Consider the following 20,343-nt stretch of genomic DNA (forward strand, 5'->3'; position numbering starts at 1 on the left):
GAATAACAGTATTAAAAAAATTAAAAATTAAAATAATAATGAGTTAAAGTAAGTAATCACTTTTCACCATTTCCTAAATTCATCGTTTCATTGCGCATGACTAAAACATTCCTTTTATTATCCACGAAAAATGTCTAAGCGAGGTGAGGTTGTAAACTAGATTGTATATTTTATTTCATCTTCAACTTCTTTAATTATATTACGTAAAATGTGTGATAAATATGTTAATTAAATACGACTACCAATTATTCATTGAATATTAATATGTAATGATTTGTTATTTTTGAGTAAATGTTGAATGAAAATAGTATTGAACAAAATTTCATGTTTCAGGTAATGGCGTCTGATTTAGGTTTAAAAATGTGCGTGTGATATGTAGAATTATTTAAGTTTGACGTGTTTTGTGTTTTCTATTGGAAAATGTATATGCCTGAAAAATATATATATATTATTTATTTAAGACATGAGTTTGTTCAGATCGTTTTGTCTAATTTATATATTCGATTGACGTTAATTAATATGGTAACAGCAATAATTATTAATGATAATGTTCAGTGCAACGTAATGAAATTGAAGGAACGTTATATTTACAGGCGAAAAATATTGTTATTTCACTGACATGTTAACATTTTATGAAAGTTAACCCCAATTTACTAAACCATACATAAATTTCTATGATTGCAGTATCTACACGTTTGTGAGTTGTAAAAACTTCGTGGTGAGATAGTTATGCACGCTTGCAAAGAAAATATTTGGTCAATAATAATAGCATAAATAACAAAGGTATGCAAGTTGTATTAATACTTGAATGATAAGGTAATCTCATTATTTAGCAAAGGCATAAAGTTAAAAGACATATTGACAAGCATGCATTGAATGTTACTTCAATCAATGGTAATAGATATGAATAATTTAGTGTATGTTAAACAATTAAGTATCATTATTAAAGATTGAAACTGTTAGAGTTTGTGTCACTATGCTGAAATGAGCGTCGTGTAATTTAGAGACTTTCAAATTCTGTGTTTTGGGGAAATAAAAACATTAAATTTTATAGGAAGATGCTGGAAAGCAGCATAAATTATCTACTATGGTTTGTTGGCATAATAATTATAGAATAACAGTACAACCACCTTTTAGTATATTTTAATATAAATTCACAATGGTGTGGTTTTTATGTTTTGTTTAATTTCTAGTTTGATTCCATTAAATTCCCTTATGGGACAGTGGTAAGTCTGGATTTATGGAGATAAATAGCCTAATATGGCTTTGATGTAAAAATGACTTGTTCAAGTTAAAACTTAGTAGACAAGTTTATTATGGAACTTGTTTATGCAAAGGAAGAGTGAAAATGTCATTGATTGATAAATGTCAACATTGTTTTAAAGAAAAGAAAACTTTTAAGAGTTAGGGACAGTGGATTTATTACAAAAAAGTTTTTTCTGTAGGCTTTACAAAGGCTATGTCAGCCTATTTATACATAATTAGTCATGAAGTATATTTTCATAATATTCTAAATGATTAAAGTACAGGGTGTGAACAGATTCATGCACACTTTGGTTTGATACCTTAATAAAATTAATACAGCATTAAAATTTGTAAATATCAATTTTGGTCTTGTTATTATGTATTTAAAATTGGTTTATACATTTACATTTCTAAATTGGCTAAATGGATAAAGAATACTGGTTCACAAGTACTTGTGATTAGAAAGTTGCTACAATTGGGTTTCTCTACCTGTGGAGGTAAATCACATATTAGTAATTCAGTAAAGTTCCACCTTGATATTTTGCATTCTATCTTTGAAGCTCACATGGAAGTTTACTGAATTAATTACTGAACTGTGGTAACCTACTTAAAATAAAAATGTACTGAGTTGTTATTAACTGTCAAAAACCATTTTAAGATAGCTCATATAGAGAATTTATAAAGGCTTATAATGGGGTAAATAATTTATGGACACCTTGTATAACTGGTTACAGTGATGCTTGTTGGTTATATTTACATTGTATTTTTTAGATGATAGTATAGCTTGTGTCATTCATCATTATTTCAGAGATGTGACTTGTAAATTATTGAAATAGTAATTACAATGCATTTGCTTAACCCTTTTGCTATGGACTCTGTATAATATATGTTAGTTTGTCTACGCACTTCTACACATGAAGCATTTACTCTATAACTTTTGGTACAGTATGGTAGATTTTTAGTAAAGATTTGTTTTTGAAAGTAGTGTCATTACTAGTCTGAGCTCAAAGTGATTTCTTGTTATGATTCAAAAAACTATCCTTTGTCCCAGAAATCTCAATTATTATTTGTGTAATCTTTAGAACCTCCTAAATAAATTTCAAACATTTGTTTTCAGTAAGACTATATATTTTGTTATTTTCAGTACTCTGTGTGGGGTCTGTCACTTGAACAACCTTGCAACCATCATAAGCAATTAGGAAATATAAATTGTGTTATTTTCATGCTAGAGTAACTACATATAACATGATATACAAATGTTTAGCCTGAGTAGCTGAAGTCTTGTAATGCCATATGTAAATATGAATTTTTATCACCTTCCAGTCATGCCTAGCTGACATTACATAACTTGTATTTTTGCAGTGCACATGCATTTATGTCACATATCCAGTTATACAAAACTGTCCTTTAGTCTTCCTTGTCTTGGCTGTGTTTTAGTGGACTAGTATTTTATAATATGGTCACAGTTCAGTTATTATATATATGTGTATGGGTTATTACTATATTTTGTTTAAAATATAGAATGATATATCAAGAAGTAAAGCAAACAAATCTCTTTTCACTATGACCTTTGAACTTGGTTGCTGCTAGACATAGGTTGCTAAGCCTTTTAAATTTCACATATGGAGGTTTTATATACACAGGATGTTTTGATTAATTACTTTTATTTCAACTGGCATATGTGTGATTGAGCAGCACAAAGATGCCTTCAAAAGCCCCAAATAATGATATAGGACACTTCCAACTTTTATGGTGTTAAGATTGGATGTGTTGAAATTGTGTAGTGAAAGCATATTACATTTGCCTGAATATATTGATCTTTTAAATTATATTTTTATTTTCCTCTTAAGTTACTATTACTGATATATTGGTTACTTATTAAATTTTTTTATTGTTTACTGGTGAAAGTTAACTTCCTGTTATTTTGCAGGACGTGGAGGAGCTGTTGGAGCCAAGTTTCGCATCTCACTAGGTTTACCTGTGGGTGCTGTTTTGAACTGTGCAGATAATACAGGTACATTTATATAGGTATTTTAATAAAACTTGTGTTTTTTCTCTACAGAAGGCATTTTATGTTAGGGTATATAAAGATTATACATTGTTAGCTTCTTACTTTTGGGGTGGTTTGTTCCAAATCTGAAACCACGCAGTCTATAATTCATAAAGTTTACAGAAATGGTCTTTGTTGATATATTGGCTGTTTCAAGAGCCATTTTGTCAGCCTCCAGAAAGATTACATAAATACTAAAAGCTGGGTTCCAATACCCATAGTGGACACAGTACGAATAAGCCATGGTGTAGCTTTGTGCTTAACTACAAACAAAATATTTAGTACTGCAGACTTATCCTTAGTAATGTGGTTGTACTGTACTCATTTGTATTCTTTAATAGATTTCTAAAGTAGATTGTAGATTCACATTTCATACTTTAAAATTGGCAGTCTGTTTGTCAGAACTATTAAAACCAGACAACAGTTTGGTGTTTTCTCAAGATTGCTAGAGATGTCTATAATATAGAGAGCAAAGAACAACATCAACAGAAGGTTGAATACATTGTATTAAAATAGTTTTGAAAATTTTGTTGGCAAATTGCATAGTATCCACAATTAATATAAAGGTTGTAGTGTTATGTGATGTATCAGTACTATATTTTGACATTGGCATTTCATAGGCAATATGTAGTGATGCCACCAGAAATATATTGTTTTTGGAAGTGGTGTATTCCATTCCAGTACAAAATATTCATGCATCTGGTCATAAAGATGTGATCATACAAGGATATTCTGTGTACTTAATGCCATTAGGACACTAGAAAGACTGTAGTGTGTGTCTGTCATTATTGGTGGACATTGTCCACTTTTGGCAGGACAGTGAGGGATAATATTTTACACATGTCTATCAAGTGTTTTCGAAATTCAATTATTTTTGACTTGATTTATAAACCAAAATAGTGTGAAGAATCAGTCTTGGTGTTAATGTTTTTGGTATTATTAAGACCTTGTACATCAAAAATCTAATCATTTCTAAGTTGGGTCGTAGTTCGAATGTTTACCAACTTTTGTCCAAATCCATTGTCATTTTTCGAGAAATTTTGGTGACAAACATGCAGAGGAGTGAGTGAAAATATAATCTTGGAGCATTAGAACCTTACAAAAAACTGAAACAAATGATATTCCAACCATAGTAAAGTGTTGAGAGTCTTGAAACATATATGAATCTATAAACACAAGGTTAAGTGGTAAACATCATACATGTAATCGAGGCAATACTACACAAATGGAAAAGTGACACAAGTTCATGGATTACTTTTATATTTTCTAAACTGTCATACATCAAGCAGCTAGTGAATATAATTAGTATTTATACACAAGTCATTTCATGCAAAACCCATAGATATCTGTATGATCAGACTGTTTATGGTAGCAGTGAGTTGGGTTGTGCTTAGATAGGGCCTTTTGCAGTGGGAACCATGGAGAAGGGTTATTGTCAAAGAGTTATCATTACAGTGCATGACAGGATGCAACAACATAGACTTTTATGTTGTTACAGGGCTCCAAAAGTATTTTAATATAATGTACTCAACTTATGTGACAGGTTAAGATACACAGTTGCTTAGGGTAACCTGTTAACAGGGAACATTACAGTGAGGTTCACGGTATTACAGAATGCCGTAACTTCATTGTGAGACTGCTGAGAAGTGAATTTGACAGAACGGAATTGTGGTTGTCAAATATTTCTTAAATTATATTTAACTACTGACATTTGAGTGTGTTAACAAAAAAGAAACAATGCTAATAATTAGTAATTTATACATAAATGTATGCAGTGGGTGTATTAAAAATGTATTTTACAAATTCACAACTTGAAAGTACAAATAATGTGGTTAGTTTACAGTCGAAGATGAACTTTTTTACATATATCTAATGAACAATTTTTAACTGTTGTGTTAAATTTTGAAATCATTGAAATGTTTATAGAATTGTTAAAATTTATTTTAAAAACTTCAAAATAGGCATTAGAGTATTCTTGTTCACATTAGTACGACTGTGCAAACAACATTTAAGTGTCTCAATTTGTCTTTCTGTTCCCAGTAGTGGTTTCTAATGTCATACCAACAGCCTGTTCCATATTGAGAGTGTATTATTGTGGTTCATGTTTACTATAGAATTTGTATACTTATTTTTCTTTTTGCAACGTTGTTTTTCACAGTGTTCATTTTTTTTAAGTGTTACATTTCAAACTGCACTGTTCATATCTTACTCTAGGAGGGAAAAACATATTCGTAATTGCTGTAAGTGGGATCAAAGGTCGTTTAAACCGTCTTCCGGCGGCAGGAGTTGGAGATCTAATAGTAGCAGCAATTAAAAAAGGAAAACCAGAGTTAAGGAAAAAGGGTAATGAAAACTGATGTTGATCTTGAACGAATATAGAGCCACTATCATTAGAAAACTTGTATCATAAAGCTTCTGCACCAGTAATAAATGTAGGAAAATATTTACAAAGCCAAAGGAAAATGAGCAATGTTTTATAATTGTGACATTTAGTAAAATAATGTGACTGTATTTCTGTTTGTTATTTACATATTCATTTGCTCATGTTATGTTTCTTTGATCGTGGATATTGATTTCATCAACGTATAAAGCATGTTTATCTCTCTAAACAGTCATGCCTGCTGTAGTTATCAGGCAACGTAAACCATTCCGTAGGAAGGATGGTGTGTTCATTTATTTTGAAGACAATGCTGGAGTTATTGTGAACAACAAAGGAGAAATGAAAGGTTAGTTCCCATTGGTCAAAGTAATAGTACTTGTAATGAATTCTGTAGCAGCATATTGGTTTGCACCTGTCCATCTTGACCTTTTGGACAGGATGCCCCAAGATTGGATGGGTGGATTTTGATTAAACTTGTATTCCATAAAAATGTCTAGAGCTGATTAGTTAAGCTTTTGGTTTTCTAGTGTAGAGCATACAGTAACCTATTTGTTGTTGCTTGTGGCAGTAAATGTTTAAAACCAAGTTTGTACTGTTATGTTCTGTTTGTGTGTTACATAATTATATAGTTGTATGAACATGATGGATTTAGAAGTATATATACTGAATGAAGTGTAAATGTTTTTGCTTTTCCTTGTTATAAGCATATAATTATTTTTCAGTAATTTTTATTTAATAATAATAATCCTTTATCCTCCATGATACTAGAAGGAGGATATCTTCAAAGTTGATTTAAGTTTTTAAATAAAACAGTCTTAAATATAATTACTGTAGATTTCATTATAACAGGATGTTTTCTAAACTGCCAACCAGTAGTCAAAATAATGTAGAACTACAGATAATTGGTTTAAACAATCACGTAAATAAATAAATTATCAAATAACTTTTATTTCTGCAGGTAATAAAAATTTGACCTGCAATCGACTACAATGGGAAAGATTTATTGGCTAAACCTTTTAATTAGTCACAAGAATACTGGCTTATTGGTTGATTCTGAATCTGAAATTGTTGCTTTTATTAAAATAACAATAGGGGTATAACTGATAATCCAGCTGTTAATAAAGAGCATGTTTCATTTGTGGAGCACATTTAAAAATAAGTATATTATCAAAGGATATATTTATATTAAAATTTAGGGTCCAAGATGGACAGGTTATACAGAGTCCTACCAGCTCATTTTGCCCTAATACACTTTATTATTAAGACTTGTATAGCAATCATCATCTTACAGTAGCCCTTTCTTTGTAACACCATCAAACATCTATTCCAAATGCTTCAGTTGCTCAACTAGTCAGCATTCTTGGTTATCTTAGAAAACCTTTATGAAATGACCCAACTGTCACTTTCAGACCATCTACAAGTAGAAAATTTATTAACCCTCATTAAACCACAAATGATAAATAAATAAAAATAATTACTGATAAAATTATTGTTGATGTCATTGTAAAACATTGCCAACTTACTCAGTTGGGCCTATTTATTCATTTAACACAAAGAATCACAACAAATATGCTACATTGTTTTATGCTGATTTAGTGTTATTTGCAGTGCAGACAATTCAGTCAACAAAGTGAGCCAGGGTTGTGGGCATAATGGACCATGGCTCACTTTGCCTTAAGGGGTCATGCCTAAAGAAAATCGTCTTGTGCACTTTTTACCTAAAATATATAAAACATTTCTCCTGTATCAAAAGCCAGCTACACATTCTTATTGAGTATGATATGGAGATCGTGAAGTGGTGTTGGAAACAAGGCTTCACATGATGTTTACCGAGGGAGTTTGGGGAAAATGGCGCAATTTCTTACCTTTCCATGTTGCTCAGAGGCTCATAATCATGCAGTGTGAAAGTGTGCTTGTGGTTGGCTAAAATGTTTTATTATGTAATTAGGTCAAGTGGCTCTCTCTGCCAGCTGCTCTGCTCACCCTTCCCTATGTGTGTACTGTTTTGGCAAATAGCTTTTTAATGCACTTAGCTTAATGTTTGAATTCTAGATGTGAAAATTTGTTGTAAGGTATGTTTTAGTTTTTAAAGTATTGTTCTCTTTCACTCAACATCAAACATCCACAACAATTCTCTAAAGGAGCAGGAAAAAAGAACTTCACAAACAATCATTTTTCTGTATTGGCAAAGAAAAGCAAACGACATAAAGACAATTAAATTGATGCATCAACTTGGAACAATCTGAACTGTTTGCTTTATGAAAACAGCTGGTCTCGACAATTATAAAGTGACATTTAAAATAGTCAGCAGATAACTAGAACTCTTAATAGTGCTCATGGTTCCTCTTAATAGATCAGAATCAATTTATAAAATGTAATGTGATCTACCTGTTATTAAAACTTTTTCTGTCATTTTCCAAGTGATATTTTTAACTAATAACTGCAAAGTATTCATAATAACAACTTGCTTTCTGAGATGTTCACCTTTTTTTACATTATTGAGGACTTTGAACAAAATGTTGTAGTACATTGTTCTCTCTTAATTTCCTAGAGAACATAATGCAAGTTGAAACTTTCATTTTCGTTTAGTTTGTGTATTTGTGTGTAACCTGAAACATATATCTTGTATATTCATTTTATATTGTTTTTGGATAGAAGTCATGCATATAATTAATTTTTTATAATCAGTTTCTTGTGGGTGTATGTTAAGAGTACTTCAGAGCACGATACAAGTGTTGTGATTGAATACACAACTGGACAGGGCATGGGGTAAATGATATGGTCACAAATTTCTATTTAATCTGTATTTACTTATTATAATTTATAGTCACCCTGGTGAACTTTAGGAAAATATGTTTAAAAAAGTAACTGAAGTAACATTTGCTGGTTTAACAAAAATGGATTGTGTGACCAAATTAGTAGGAATATTCTGCGAATCTTGTCACGTTGGATCACTAACCACGTTTTTAAAGTTAACTTGTGACTTAATTTTTAAATTGTTTGTTTTTCTTTGTACTTAGGTTCAGCTATTACAGGACCAGTAGCAAAAGAGTGTGCAGATCTTTGGCCAAGGATTGCATCCCAATGCTAGTAGCATTGCATAATGTGATCGAAAAGAAAATATTATGTATGGTGATTTTTCTCTTGGATAATAAAAACTGCTGCAGATGGTTTCTTGTTTGTATAGTTCAGTATCTCTGTGTTGATGAAAATGAAAGTCATTGCTTTAAATTGCATGTTTTATGAGTTTAAGAAATTATGAAGAATGTTATAGAATACAATTTATTACAGTTGTGTAACATAAACTATATTAGTTTACGTTAATTAAGAAAACTGGAATCTTATATTCTAAAAATGACTTGCATAGGTATTAAAATCTCCAGTTAAATACAGAACTTTTGAACCTTCTTTCTGTACTTTATTTTAATTAAAGTGTTAATACCCATACCAGCTGTCTTTAGAATGCATTTCAAGTGGTCTTCTCGTCATCGTAAAAACTAGGATCTTATTTGTATTAGCTGAACATAACGGGTTCAGGCTATGTTAGCTTTGGCCACAGGATAAGTGATGAGAAATATTACCCAAAAGAGCTTTATATGGTAACTTTAGGAAATTTGAAGTTGTGCACCTTTCTCTGTGCATTGTGAAAAAAATATTGGTTGGAGCAGTATGCCTTTATAGCTGGAACTGGTGCTTACAAACTGTAAACATGTTGATGGCGATACTGTTTTTAAAACATATTTTGTCACATACAGTTATAAATTATACTAGCTAGAAAACTTAAGACTTGTTTTATCTGCCAAGATCAATGATGCTGTGTAATGAACCCTTACTGAATTTTTGATGACATGTACCAGATATTTTGTGGTATATCTTTAACGGGTTTTTTTTCTGTAGATGAATGTGATGATAACTGAATTTGAACCTCATCACCTTGGTAGTTTCTGGCAATATTACATATTACAGAATGCATGTAACATCAGTTTTCAGTATATGGTAATGGAAATTATTAGAAGTAGCTAATTAAAAAATCTAGTCATACTGACACAACTCAGAAAACTTACACTTATGAAACAGTAACTTAATCAAAATAATTTCCAAGGGTTTTATCCCAATTCTCAATTTAGATTTTGGCTGAAGCCTAATTAATACATTTTTAAAAGGAATTTTCCACATTTCCACTGTAATGAGTAAGAAAGTTTTTGAAAACTAAAAACATTAAACAAAGTTTATTATATGTTACATATGCAAACATCATATGATGGAAAAGAAGACAGCTTATAACTGGTTATTTTTAAAACAATGTAAGTTTACGCTAACAAAAGAACGAATTTTGAAAGTAGTATACTTGTATGTGTTAAATACATATTTTACATGGGTTGAGTATATTAAAACAATATTGGTACCTCACTGCATTGTTGTCTCATCTGATCGTGCACTATCTAATGACTGCATCTGGACAGTAGTGTAATATCCATTGCAAAAGACTTCTTTGTGAGGCTCTCATGTCTAAAATGTGCTATTCCTCCCTGCAAGCTTTCATTAAGGCATCTCATGCACTGGGACAATGGTTCCACATTGTTTCCTTTAAACAATTCAGTCACATAGAAATCCATTAGATTCTGCATATGGCAACTATATCAATATGGTTTCCTGTATAATAGCATGAACAACCATTTTATTCTCCAGAACTTGAATGAATGTGTCATGGAAGCAACTGGAACTGGGTGATTAGTGGAATTTTCTAATAGATTACATTCAACTTTGTAAAAATAAGTTTGTTTTTCCCATGGTCTATATATAGACTTTAACTTCATGTCATTGACCCACAGCAGTTCTCTATTAAAAAGGTTTTATAGAACCTTTCACTATTAATAATAATTTTAAGGAATGTTCGATTAGGATTCTGTGTTGTATACACATGCGTGCCATTTTTCCGCTGAAACGCGGTTTTCAAACGGCCAACGATCACCCACGAGATTCGTGTAAATTCGAGGGAAAATATGAGCGATTTGGGGGCTGGGTAGGTGGTTTTGAGGAGAAATCGTATTTTTCAATGTTTATTGCAGGAAAAAAAAATCTGACCGCCATCTTGGAGGCATGCCCCCGGACCCCCCTAGTCAGGCTCGGCTGAGCCGCGCTGTGGCGCCAGGCTATATACCTTTTCCTCTCTTTTTCATAAATGTCATTGGTATGGCTGTATACAAGCAAGTGAAAGGTATTCAGTAATTTCAACAGTTATTTTGATTAAAAATTCAATATGGATATTTTTTAGTTGTATAATAAAAGTTTGGAGAGGGTTTTGAATAGGTTAAAGAAAAACATTATAATATTAATATGTCAGGGCTATGACAAGATCTTGTTAAAATGGTGTACATTTGTTATTGTGTTACCCATTTTCAAGCCCTCTTCAAACTAGTAGACACACAGTAGGTTCTTCATCACATGTTTAACTAAAGCAAAGTTACTCACAGAACTGTTGGATAGGTGTACATAATAAAGCAGAAGTACCTCTAATCAGCAGAACAAATACCTATTCAGAAATAACATAACTAGAGTGAAGTGAATTTAGCATCTTTCATATGTTGTTTGAAATTTACACATCTATGGAATAAATTAATTCAAATCAAATAATATTGGAAGAAAGGAATGCACATCTGACAAAATTCATGAAACTGAAATAACCAAAAAAAAAAATTAGTTTTATTTCTAGCTCATCAATAATTCTAATATTGCTAAAATTTGGATTTTGACACCTGATGTGGACACAGGTCATAGTTTATTGTGTAGCTTTTTTTCTTAAAAATGGATAAAACTTATTTTTATATTGTAAAAATTAGGTTTGGTAGGTTTGCAAACCAATTGATATAAACCTGGGCTAACGTAGTAACTGTTCTAATAAGTGATTTTTGGTAGACAATAATTACAGAATTCATCTTAGATTCATAATCACAGAATAACACTTCCCTTTACTCTTTGAGAAGTCTGGATCTGTAGACGTTCCATATAAAATTGAGAAGTCTGGATCTGTAGACGTTCCATATAAAATTGAGAAGTCTGGATCTGTAGACGTTCCATATAAAATGTGAAAGAATTTATCATTACATATTTGTTACAATTTCTCCCAGATTGGATCTGTAACTTCATCACAAGTCAGTACATGACTAAAGCAACCAGAAAACACGTGAATAGTAGAAATTTGTATGGAAGTGTTGCCATGGTGTGTACTTCGAACAATGAATAAAGAAGTTCTGGCAGTCAATGTATATTTCACACTCTTTATACTTTCAAGCTGAGAGAAGCACAGAATTGAAGAGACCAGACCATTAGTGTGAAGGTGATAGTAAAAAGTGAAGACATACTTTATTAGATTGATTCATAGTTAACCTATTAAATGGGGCTAACAGATGTAAAGAGTATTAAGGAAAGTATTGTATCACAACTAAAGAGGAAAGCATTCAAGCAAGAAATAAATTTTTCAACTGGAGATTTTCAGAAGTGGAAAAATATAATATGTAAGTAAGAAGGTTAATATATGTGAATAAAACATTTCTGCTACTTGAAAAACCTTTTATAAGAAGTTGCCATCATTGTAACCATGACTATTTAAAGATATTACAAGAACATACTGGTTATGTCAATTCTTTTGGGATAAAAGTTTATGTTGGCTTTTGAATTTCACTCAAAACTACATAAGGGCTATCAACACTAGCTGTTTCTAATTTAGCAGTGTAAGACTGGAGGGAAGGCAGCCAGTCATCACTCCCAACTGTTGGGCTATTCTTTTTACCAAGTGGGTAAAAGATTAGTGAGATTGAGCATCACATTATAACACCCCTATTGCTGAAAGGGTATGTTTGGTGTAGTGGAGATTCAAACATGCAACCCTCTGTTTACGAGTCAAGCTCCTTAACCACCTGGCCAATAAAAGAAGTTGAATTGACTTTGAGATCTTATGGTTATGATATACTAAACAAATGATTCAAATACTTAATTTTTTTTCAGGTTTAAGAAGTCAAAAATTTAGTAACTAGAGCTATAACAGAAATACTTTTATTAGATATAATGAAAATCAAACAAATATTAATTATTGGGTTATTGCACTTTCTGGCATCCAAAACCAGAAATAGCCAGACAACCACATGCACTTACATTTATCACAATATCAAACTATAACTTATAAGATAACTTTCCAAAAGAAACATCTATAGTACTAGTTTTTTTCCAAAGTTCTACATGCTGCTTCCAGTTTTGGGGATTTTGCAGAATACACTATTTTTTTGTTTTCACTTATTGCTTCAGAAACGTTTATTATTTTATCACAATTTCCTTATATATGATACTTCAAGTACACATGTCTTGTTTTTTTCCAAGACTGATACTTATGTTTAGAACCAAAAAAGTAAAGCAGAATGATGTTCTTTTGGCCAGATTGGGTTGCCATTTTATGATATTTTACTATTTCCAATTACTTACAGGAAATGTGTTCTTTACAGAGAGTTGCTACAGATGGTTGCTGTTAGATCATATGAGAAACATAGTTTCTTCTTGTGCTTCTAATTTACAATATGACAGTTGAAAGTCTCTTCAGCTTTTTGAAAGGCATAAAACATGCAAATTTCTGTTCAGCTTTTACTATTGTAAACGTTTCTGATTTCCGAGGTACAAAATTTGGACTACAGTTGGACAAAAGACTAAAAACAAGAAATAAAATTATAGAAACAAACAACTTTTAATAGTTAGGTAAGTCTTATTGTGGTATTCCACAAGTGATTAGGTTACATACTTCAACCAGTAGTCTACATATGATTATAAACCATTTTAAGTCAGTTTGTACAGGTTTCAGTATCAACACTTTGAATTGGTTAACTTCATTAAAAAAACTATACAGAAATTCACACATCCTAGTTAGAGACTTAAAAACAAAGGTTATGCTATGTAACCTTCACCAGAGTAAAAGGATTAACAAACATGCATGACTTTTAACATCCAATCAATTAGGATTTGATTACTTAATATTTTCTATGGCATTACAATAAGATTTGTAATTTTTTTAACAAATGTTTCATTACTTGCCTGTTAAGAATATGAGGAATGCATTAGCATCTGGACCACACTTTGACTACATGAAGTTATTGGGAAATTTAGAAATATGATCTGGACACACCTGAATAATAATGTACAGAAGTTGAGTACGTTATATTAACACAATCTTAGAGCCTCACTCTACCATCAGAGACCATGTTACCATATCTATATGATAATCATGAGAAAAGTCTTGCAGTGCAATTTACACTTTTAAAAATCATGGCCAAAACACAATATTCCTTCCTCTCTGTTGCTTTCCATAATCAACTTAGAGTATGACAACAACTATTTTCCAGAACCAATTTCAACAGTTTTATTGCACAGGTGCTGCACCTATAAGTGACACTTGCATGGAGATATTGTGAAAGCAAAGCAACTTGTGTACACATGAATTATTCTGCTCTTTAAAATGGAGATCGTTCTACATTATGTTGTATATTGTTGCCTGGGGTATGTGCATGCAGATAGCTTTCTCCACTGATTTCTGTATTTGAGGATTCTCACCTGTTACAAGTTGCTACACTTTGTTTATAATAACTGGAATATACTTTTCTGTTCTCTTCATCTACAGATATATTTTTATAAATCCTAATTATATGAACAAATGTATTTGTATTATTAACTTTCTTTCCTGAAAGTGTTAGGTTTAGCACTTCTTTCTAGAGCAACAGTAAAAATACCATAAGTAACTCGAACCTTACACATTACTATCTAAATGTGATCACATAAAATGGAAAAAAAAAATCTTTACAAATATTTTTTTGTTCACAGAAGAGCTATGAAATCCTTGGTACAATGAAGAAAGGAGGTAACATGTTTGACTGAAAAAAAGAACCTGTTTTGGAGAATACTGAAAATTTTAACTGTTTTAAAGTTACTGAACAAAGTACTCCTAAATTAATAAGCTTTTCCAAATTGTGATATATCATAAAATGTATAAATCACCTGTTAATTTATTTTACAATTACACATTTTTACTTTATTTTATATAATTTCTTAACAAACAGTAATTGGTTTGGTTTGTTTTGAATTTTGCAAAAAGCTACTCAAGTGATATCTGTGTTAGCTGTCCCTAATTTAGTAGTGTAAAACTAGAGGGAAGGCAGCTAGCCATCACTGCCAACTCTTGGGCTACTCTTTTACCAACAAATAGTGGGATTGACCATCAAATTGTAATGCTCCTATGGCTGAAAGGGTGAGCACGTCTGGTGTGATGGGGATTTGAACCAATGACCCTCAGATTACCAGTCTAGTGCCTTAACCACCTGGCCATGCTGGGCCACAAACAGTAATAAAGAGCAATGATGATATTTACATATATAAACTGAATATTCAACTTTCGTGTGTTTATTTATTCAGCATTCCAGCTAGATGATTCTTGAAGTGTGTTTTATTCATATTACCAACCACTGTTTTCCCACCCAAGGAGTGAAATTCTGTCTCTCAATGTTTTACCTATTACTGTGATATTTTGCCTGTAGTACCAATTAATATTTCATGCACATAAAAGACAAGATAAAAGTTGATTACATGAAAGCTGCTCACCTCTGTGTGCTATAAAGAGCTGTTACCTAATTTGCACTGTTGTGTAATTTCTTGTTCAAGCTACAAATCTTGAACAAGACTCCAATTTCTACATCTCAATGTGTATTGTACCAGCCTGTAACATGAACATCATCAAATTATGATGTAAGAGGTGAACATAACCTCCATGTGCAGTAATTCCCATTAGCACTAGCACACGAACACAGGTTCATCCTTTACTTGCCACTCATCTGGTTAGTCTTAGAGTAACTATTTTTTGTTGGTTTAGGAATATCCTTATATATTAATTCACCTTATATTAAAAAAAATAAATAAATAAACGACAACCCTTGTAGATTTTAGGGTCATATCTAACCATGAATTGTCAGATCTATATTTCTGCTACTCAATTTAGGGTTTTCCTTCTGCTGTTTCAATAGCTCAGGGGTAGTTGTCTGTCAATGATGTTATTGCTGTTGCTTCTGATAAGTCTGCCCCATATAATAACAGTGTTGACCAACATTTTTCCTGTCTACTTTTATTTATGGATCTTCTCTTCCTAATGAGGATCAGGTGCCTCCACCTTTTTCCTTTACAAATTTAATTACTCAAGTATTTATTTCATTCCTTCCAATAGTTTTGATGACTCTCAAGTTGCTTTACTTCATGAACCTTTTTCTTCTGGCTTTCTCTTCTTGCCCCCTCCACTACCGAGACATTTATGTTCATGTTGATGTTTTTCTGTTCCAACAATGTCACGTTTGTATTGCATCACTTCCATCACGTGGCAGTTTCTGGTCTCTCTCTGTTTGCCATCCTCCACTATATCCAGAGGCTCTTCCGAGGTAGATATTGTTAGTCTTTCATTTTACATGTGATCACTCTTTGCATTTCTTAGTTCTCACTGTACCTCATTCTACTACAGTAGAAACCTCTTTATAACCAGTGCTATCTTACAGGGAATATTCACCAAAATCTGCATCAAATAGTGGATTATATAAAATGTTAAGGCCATCTTCCTCTGCTCAGTGCTTGTTGTTGAAATAGGGTTTTTTGCAGTGTCTATATATACCTTCCAGGCTGTTCTGCATTTCACACACACACACACACACACACACACACACACAAATTCAGTGAAATAACTAATTCCACATAACTGTGCATCTCCATGAAGATGAAAAATTTTGAACATTTTGTAAATTTTTAAACTTATGAAGATTATTTTAAACTGTAGGTTTGACGTATCAATTTAGGGTTAACCCAAGTTATCAGAACTTACTGGGCCTCATGAGACATTCTTAGGATTACAGCCAACAATATTTTTAATAGTGGTGACACCCAACTGCTAATTCAGAACACTTCAATAATTATAATGTTTTATTTTTCTTGTGTTAACAACACCAAGTGATTCTAGTTTAACTGCTTAACAAGAGCAAATAGCATTAAATGATGGTTATTGAACAAAATACAGATTTTTATTTATATATGCATTTTAAACATGTTTTCAAAAATACACAGATGAGTGTAACACTGACTTTGTGTCCTCACTGTGTGTGATGTTGGGTTGGTTTCCTAAACATGATGTACCCAAATACTGAACTAATGTAAGGTATTTTCTATGTGGATGTTGAAATGTAGTCAAGTATAAGAGATAAATGGTGTAGGAATAAAATAGAAGCTTATTATATTGTATTAATTTGCCTTTTTTGTCATGATTAGTATCATACTGGAGATCAAATGGTGTGCTTTAGGTAAAAACTGAAATATACAAGTTAATTATTAAGACTAAGTTTAAGAGGTGTTGGGTAAAAAACAAAAAAAAGTCTCGACCAAAAAATATATGATAGACTTGAAACAAATGTGTTTCTCAAGGAAATAAAAAATATTCAATTGTTTGATATCATAAATGTAACAGAAAAATAAATGGTACAGAGAAATTTGTGTTTGTACCTGGCTACTTTGTGATATAGTTAATGGATTAACAACAAAATATGAAGCAAGTTTGGTCAAAATCTAAACCAATATCATCTTACATACACCTCTTTTATCAGCATCAGCTAGACACATTACCATACTGTAAGATGACAAATCAATGTTATTCACGTGTACTACCTACTTCTGTAGATGTCTGTAAGATCGGCATCATCGTTATTCATTCAGGAACTCAGAACTGGAATGAACTTTCAAGGAAGTTAGTAATGAAGATGTGCAATTTTTACATAGAATGTGTAGGTTAGAGGCTATCAGAATTAGATGCAATAGATAAAGAAAAGTGTAGAACGTGTGAAATAGTTGCAGGATTTAAGGAAAAGCCTAAGTTTTTACATGCAAAAAATATGTCAACTAACAGTGACATTCAAGAAGTTAGAAAAAATATCAGAGTAAAAAGTAGTGAAGGTAAATGTAATGACTCTATTCTGTTAAGCAATGAATTTCAGCTCTTGGCTTTTTCAGATGAACTATGGGATGGAAGGAAGAAGAAAGAGTCAGAAGAATGTGGATGAGGTTATAGTTATAGGTGATTACCTGACACGTGGATAAAATAGTCTGTCGAGTAAATTGGGAGAAATTAATCAGATTATGTTACCCAGGGGTACAGATGGAGGATATAGCTGATGGAGCAAGATATAATAAAGTGGGCTAGCAGAGATGCAGCTTTTGTGGTGCTTGTAAAGGCTAATGATGTAGGGAATGGTAGGTCAGAAGTTATTATTAATTAGAACTACAACATTTAAAAAAAGAAGGTGATAAGTTAATATTTGTCAGGGATACTGTCTGGAGTTAATTGTAAGGTTGAAGTTATAAGTAGGTCACTAGGGCTAAATACTAGACTCAGGTATGTAAGGATGAACATACTGGCTGTTTGGACTTGTGAGATCAGTTTAGTGAAAAAAGGGAGCTTTTTGGAATGGATGGTTTACATTTAAATATGGTAGTTTGTTTGATAAGGTTATCAACTCAGCTGTAAGGAAAGTTTGAAACTGAGATGTGGTGAGGGCCAGGAAAAACTTAATGCAAAACAGATAAGAGGCAGAGAAAAGTTTACCATAGACAATAATTATAGAAGTAGTTATAAGGATGAGCTTAATTTTTACTGTTGTAATGCTAGAAGTATAAGAAGTAAAATATGAGACTTTAGAGCATTAGTAAGAATGAAGGGTTTTGATGTAATGGGAATAACTGAAACATGATTAAACATAGATGATTTTAATGACAGAAAATATAGAGTTACATATTATTTAGTATGGATAGAGTATTGAAGAGAGGAGGAAATGGCTTTATATGCAAAATGTGATTTATCTTCTTGTTGAAGTCGAGGATATCAAAGATAGCATGAAGATGAAATACATTTCAGTTTCTATTAGTGGATATAAAGAAAAAAGACTTTTATTGAGAATTTGTTACAGACCATTAAATGATGAATTTAGAGAGAAATTTTACGAAATTGAGGTTTCAGCTGTTAATAAAGTTATAATTATAAGCAATTTTAATTTCATGCACATCGACTGGGAAAAGCTGGAGTCAAACCAAGAGGGAGAAAGGTTTTTAGAAAATGTACAGGATGGTGTTCTTCACCACTTAGTAAGAGAACCTACTAGAAACAATGCTGTTTTAGATTTATTGTCAACTTCAAAAGTAGAAAAGATCAAGAGGGTGCAAGTTAGGGAACATCTGGGTGTGAGTAATCATTGCTGTATTAGGTTTAATGTTTTGTTGCAGATGGAGATAAGGAATAACGATATTTTTGTTATAAATTTCAAAAAAAAATGAAAAGATGCAACAAGAATTATCTATTATAAGCAGTTTATGAGCAGTTTAATTATTTGGAGACACTAATCAAATGTGGAAATTTTAAAGAACAAATATTTAAATATACAAGGTAAACATATTCATTATAGAAAGGGTAGCTGCAAATAAAAACCCATGTTGGCTCACAAGAGGGATAACAGGAGATTTAGAATATTATAGAAAATGGAAAGAGTTAGTGAAACATGAAACTAGAACATCAAAAAAGATGTACGAGGGTAGGTTTGCTAAAAATTTAAAAATTAACAGTAAGAGTTTCTTTAAATATATTAAGTATAAACAAAATGTTAGGTTGGGGATAGGACCCTTGAGAAATGATAAAGGAAGGCTCATATCTGATGATTGCAAGATGACTTGGTTATTAAAATTTGCTTTTTCTTTGGTTTTACTAATTAAGACTTGAGCAGTATTCCACATCTTGAACTGTTGACAAATGGAAATAAGATTGAGCAAGATGACTGCACAAATTCTGAGCTGGTAAAAAAAACAAACTGGGAAGCTTTAAGAATGATGAAGCTCTTGAAACAGATACTTATTCCTCAAAGGTTTTGAAGAAGGTTAATAATTTGATATGCAAGACACTTGCTACTATTTTCTGTTAGTCTGTGAATAGTGGGCAGATTGGAAACTGGCTAATGTAACTTTTTTTCAAGGAAAGTGATAAAAATTGTCCCAATAATTAAACACCCATTTTGCATCAGTTGTGGGAAGGGTTTTGGAAAGTCTGTTAAAAAATACTTTGTAAAGTCATTTATCAAAATTTAGAATTTTAATGGATAGTCAACATGGTTCCACTAAGAGAAAATCTTGCCTCACAAATCTTTTGACATTCTTTAAAAGGTTACTGCTTATGTAAATGAGGGTAAGGGTGTACATTTGGTGTATCTCGATTTTCAGAAAGTTTTTAACTATGTGCCACATGAAAAGCTTATGAAAACGATTTATCTCTACAGGCGCATGAGGACTACATTAGCAAATTGGATGGAAGAAGGCAGAGTATTGTTGCAAACAGAGTTCAGTCAAACTGGATTAATGTTACAACTGGGGTACTTAGCACCTCTGTTCTTTTTGATTTCCATTTGTGATAAAGATGGAAGAATGGTCAATAAATTACTTAAACTTGCAGAAGATATTAAGATCTTTGGTGTTTGTTGCCACTTGTGAAGATGACTGCTGCTGATTTATAACAGGATTTAGATCATTTAGTGAGTTGGGCAAATAAATGGTAAATTGGTTTTAATTACAATGA

General features: G+C 31.8%; 1 protein-coding gene across 1 annotated transcript; it reads left to right on the top strand.

Annotated features, from left to right (window-relative positions):
• Nucleotides 1-7: 7 nt before the first annotated feature.
• On the top strand, nucleotides 8-8,849 carry RpL23 (ribosomal protein L23). The gene is given in 6 exon segments (XM_076475845.1): nucleotides 8-143; nucleotides 3,176-3,259; nucleotides 5,510-5,638; nucleotides 5,908-6,021; nucleotides 8,696-8,757; nucleotides 8,759-8,849. Coding segments are annotated over 6 exon segments (423 nt in total). The 5' UTR covers nucleotides 8-130; the 3' UTR covers nucleotides 8,780-8,849.
• Nucleotides 8,850-20,343: the final 11,494 nt, after the last annotated feature.

The sequence above is a fragment of the Tachypleus tridentatus genome, chromosome 13, assembly GCF_004210375.1.
Source record: "Tachypleus tridentatus isolate NWPU-2018 chromosome 13, ASM421037v1, whole genome shotgun sequence".
NCBI classification, from domain to species: domain Eukaryota; kingdom Metazoa; phylum Arthropoda; class Merostomata; order Xiphosura; family Limulidae; genus Tachypleus; species Tachypleus tridentatus.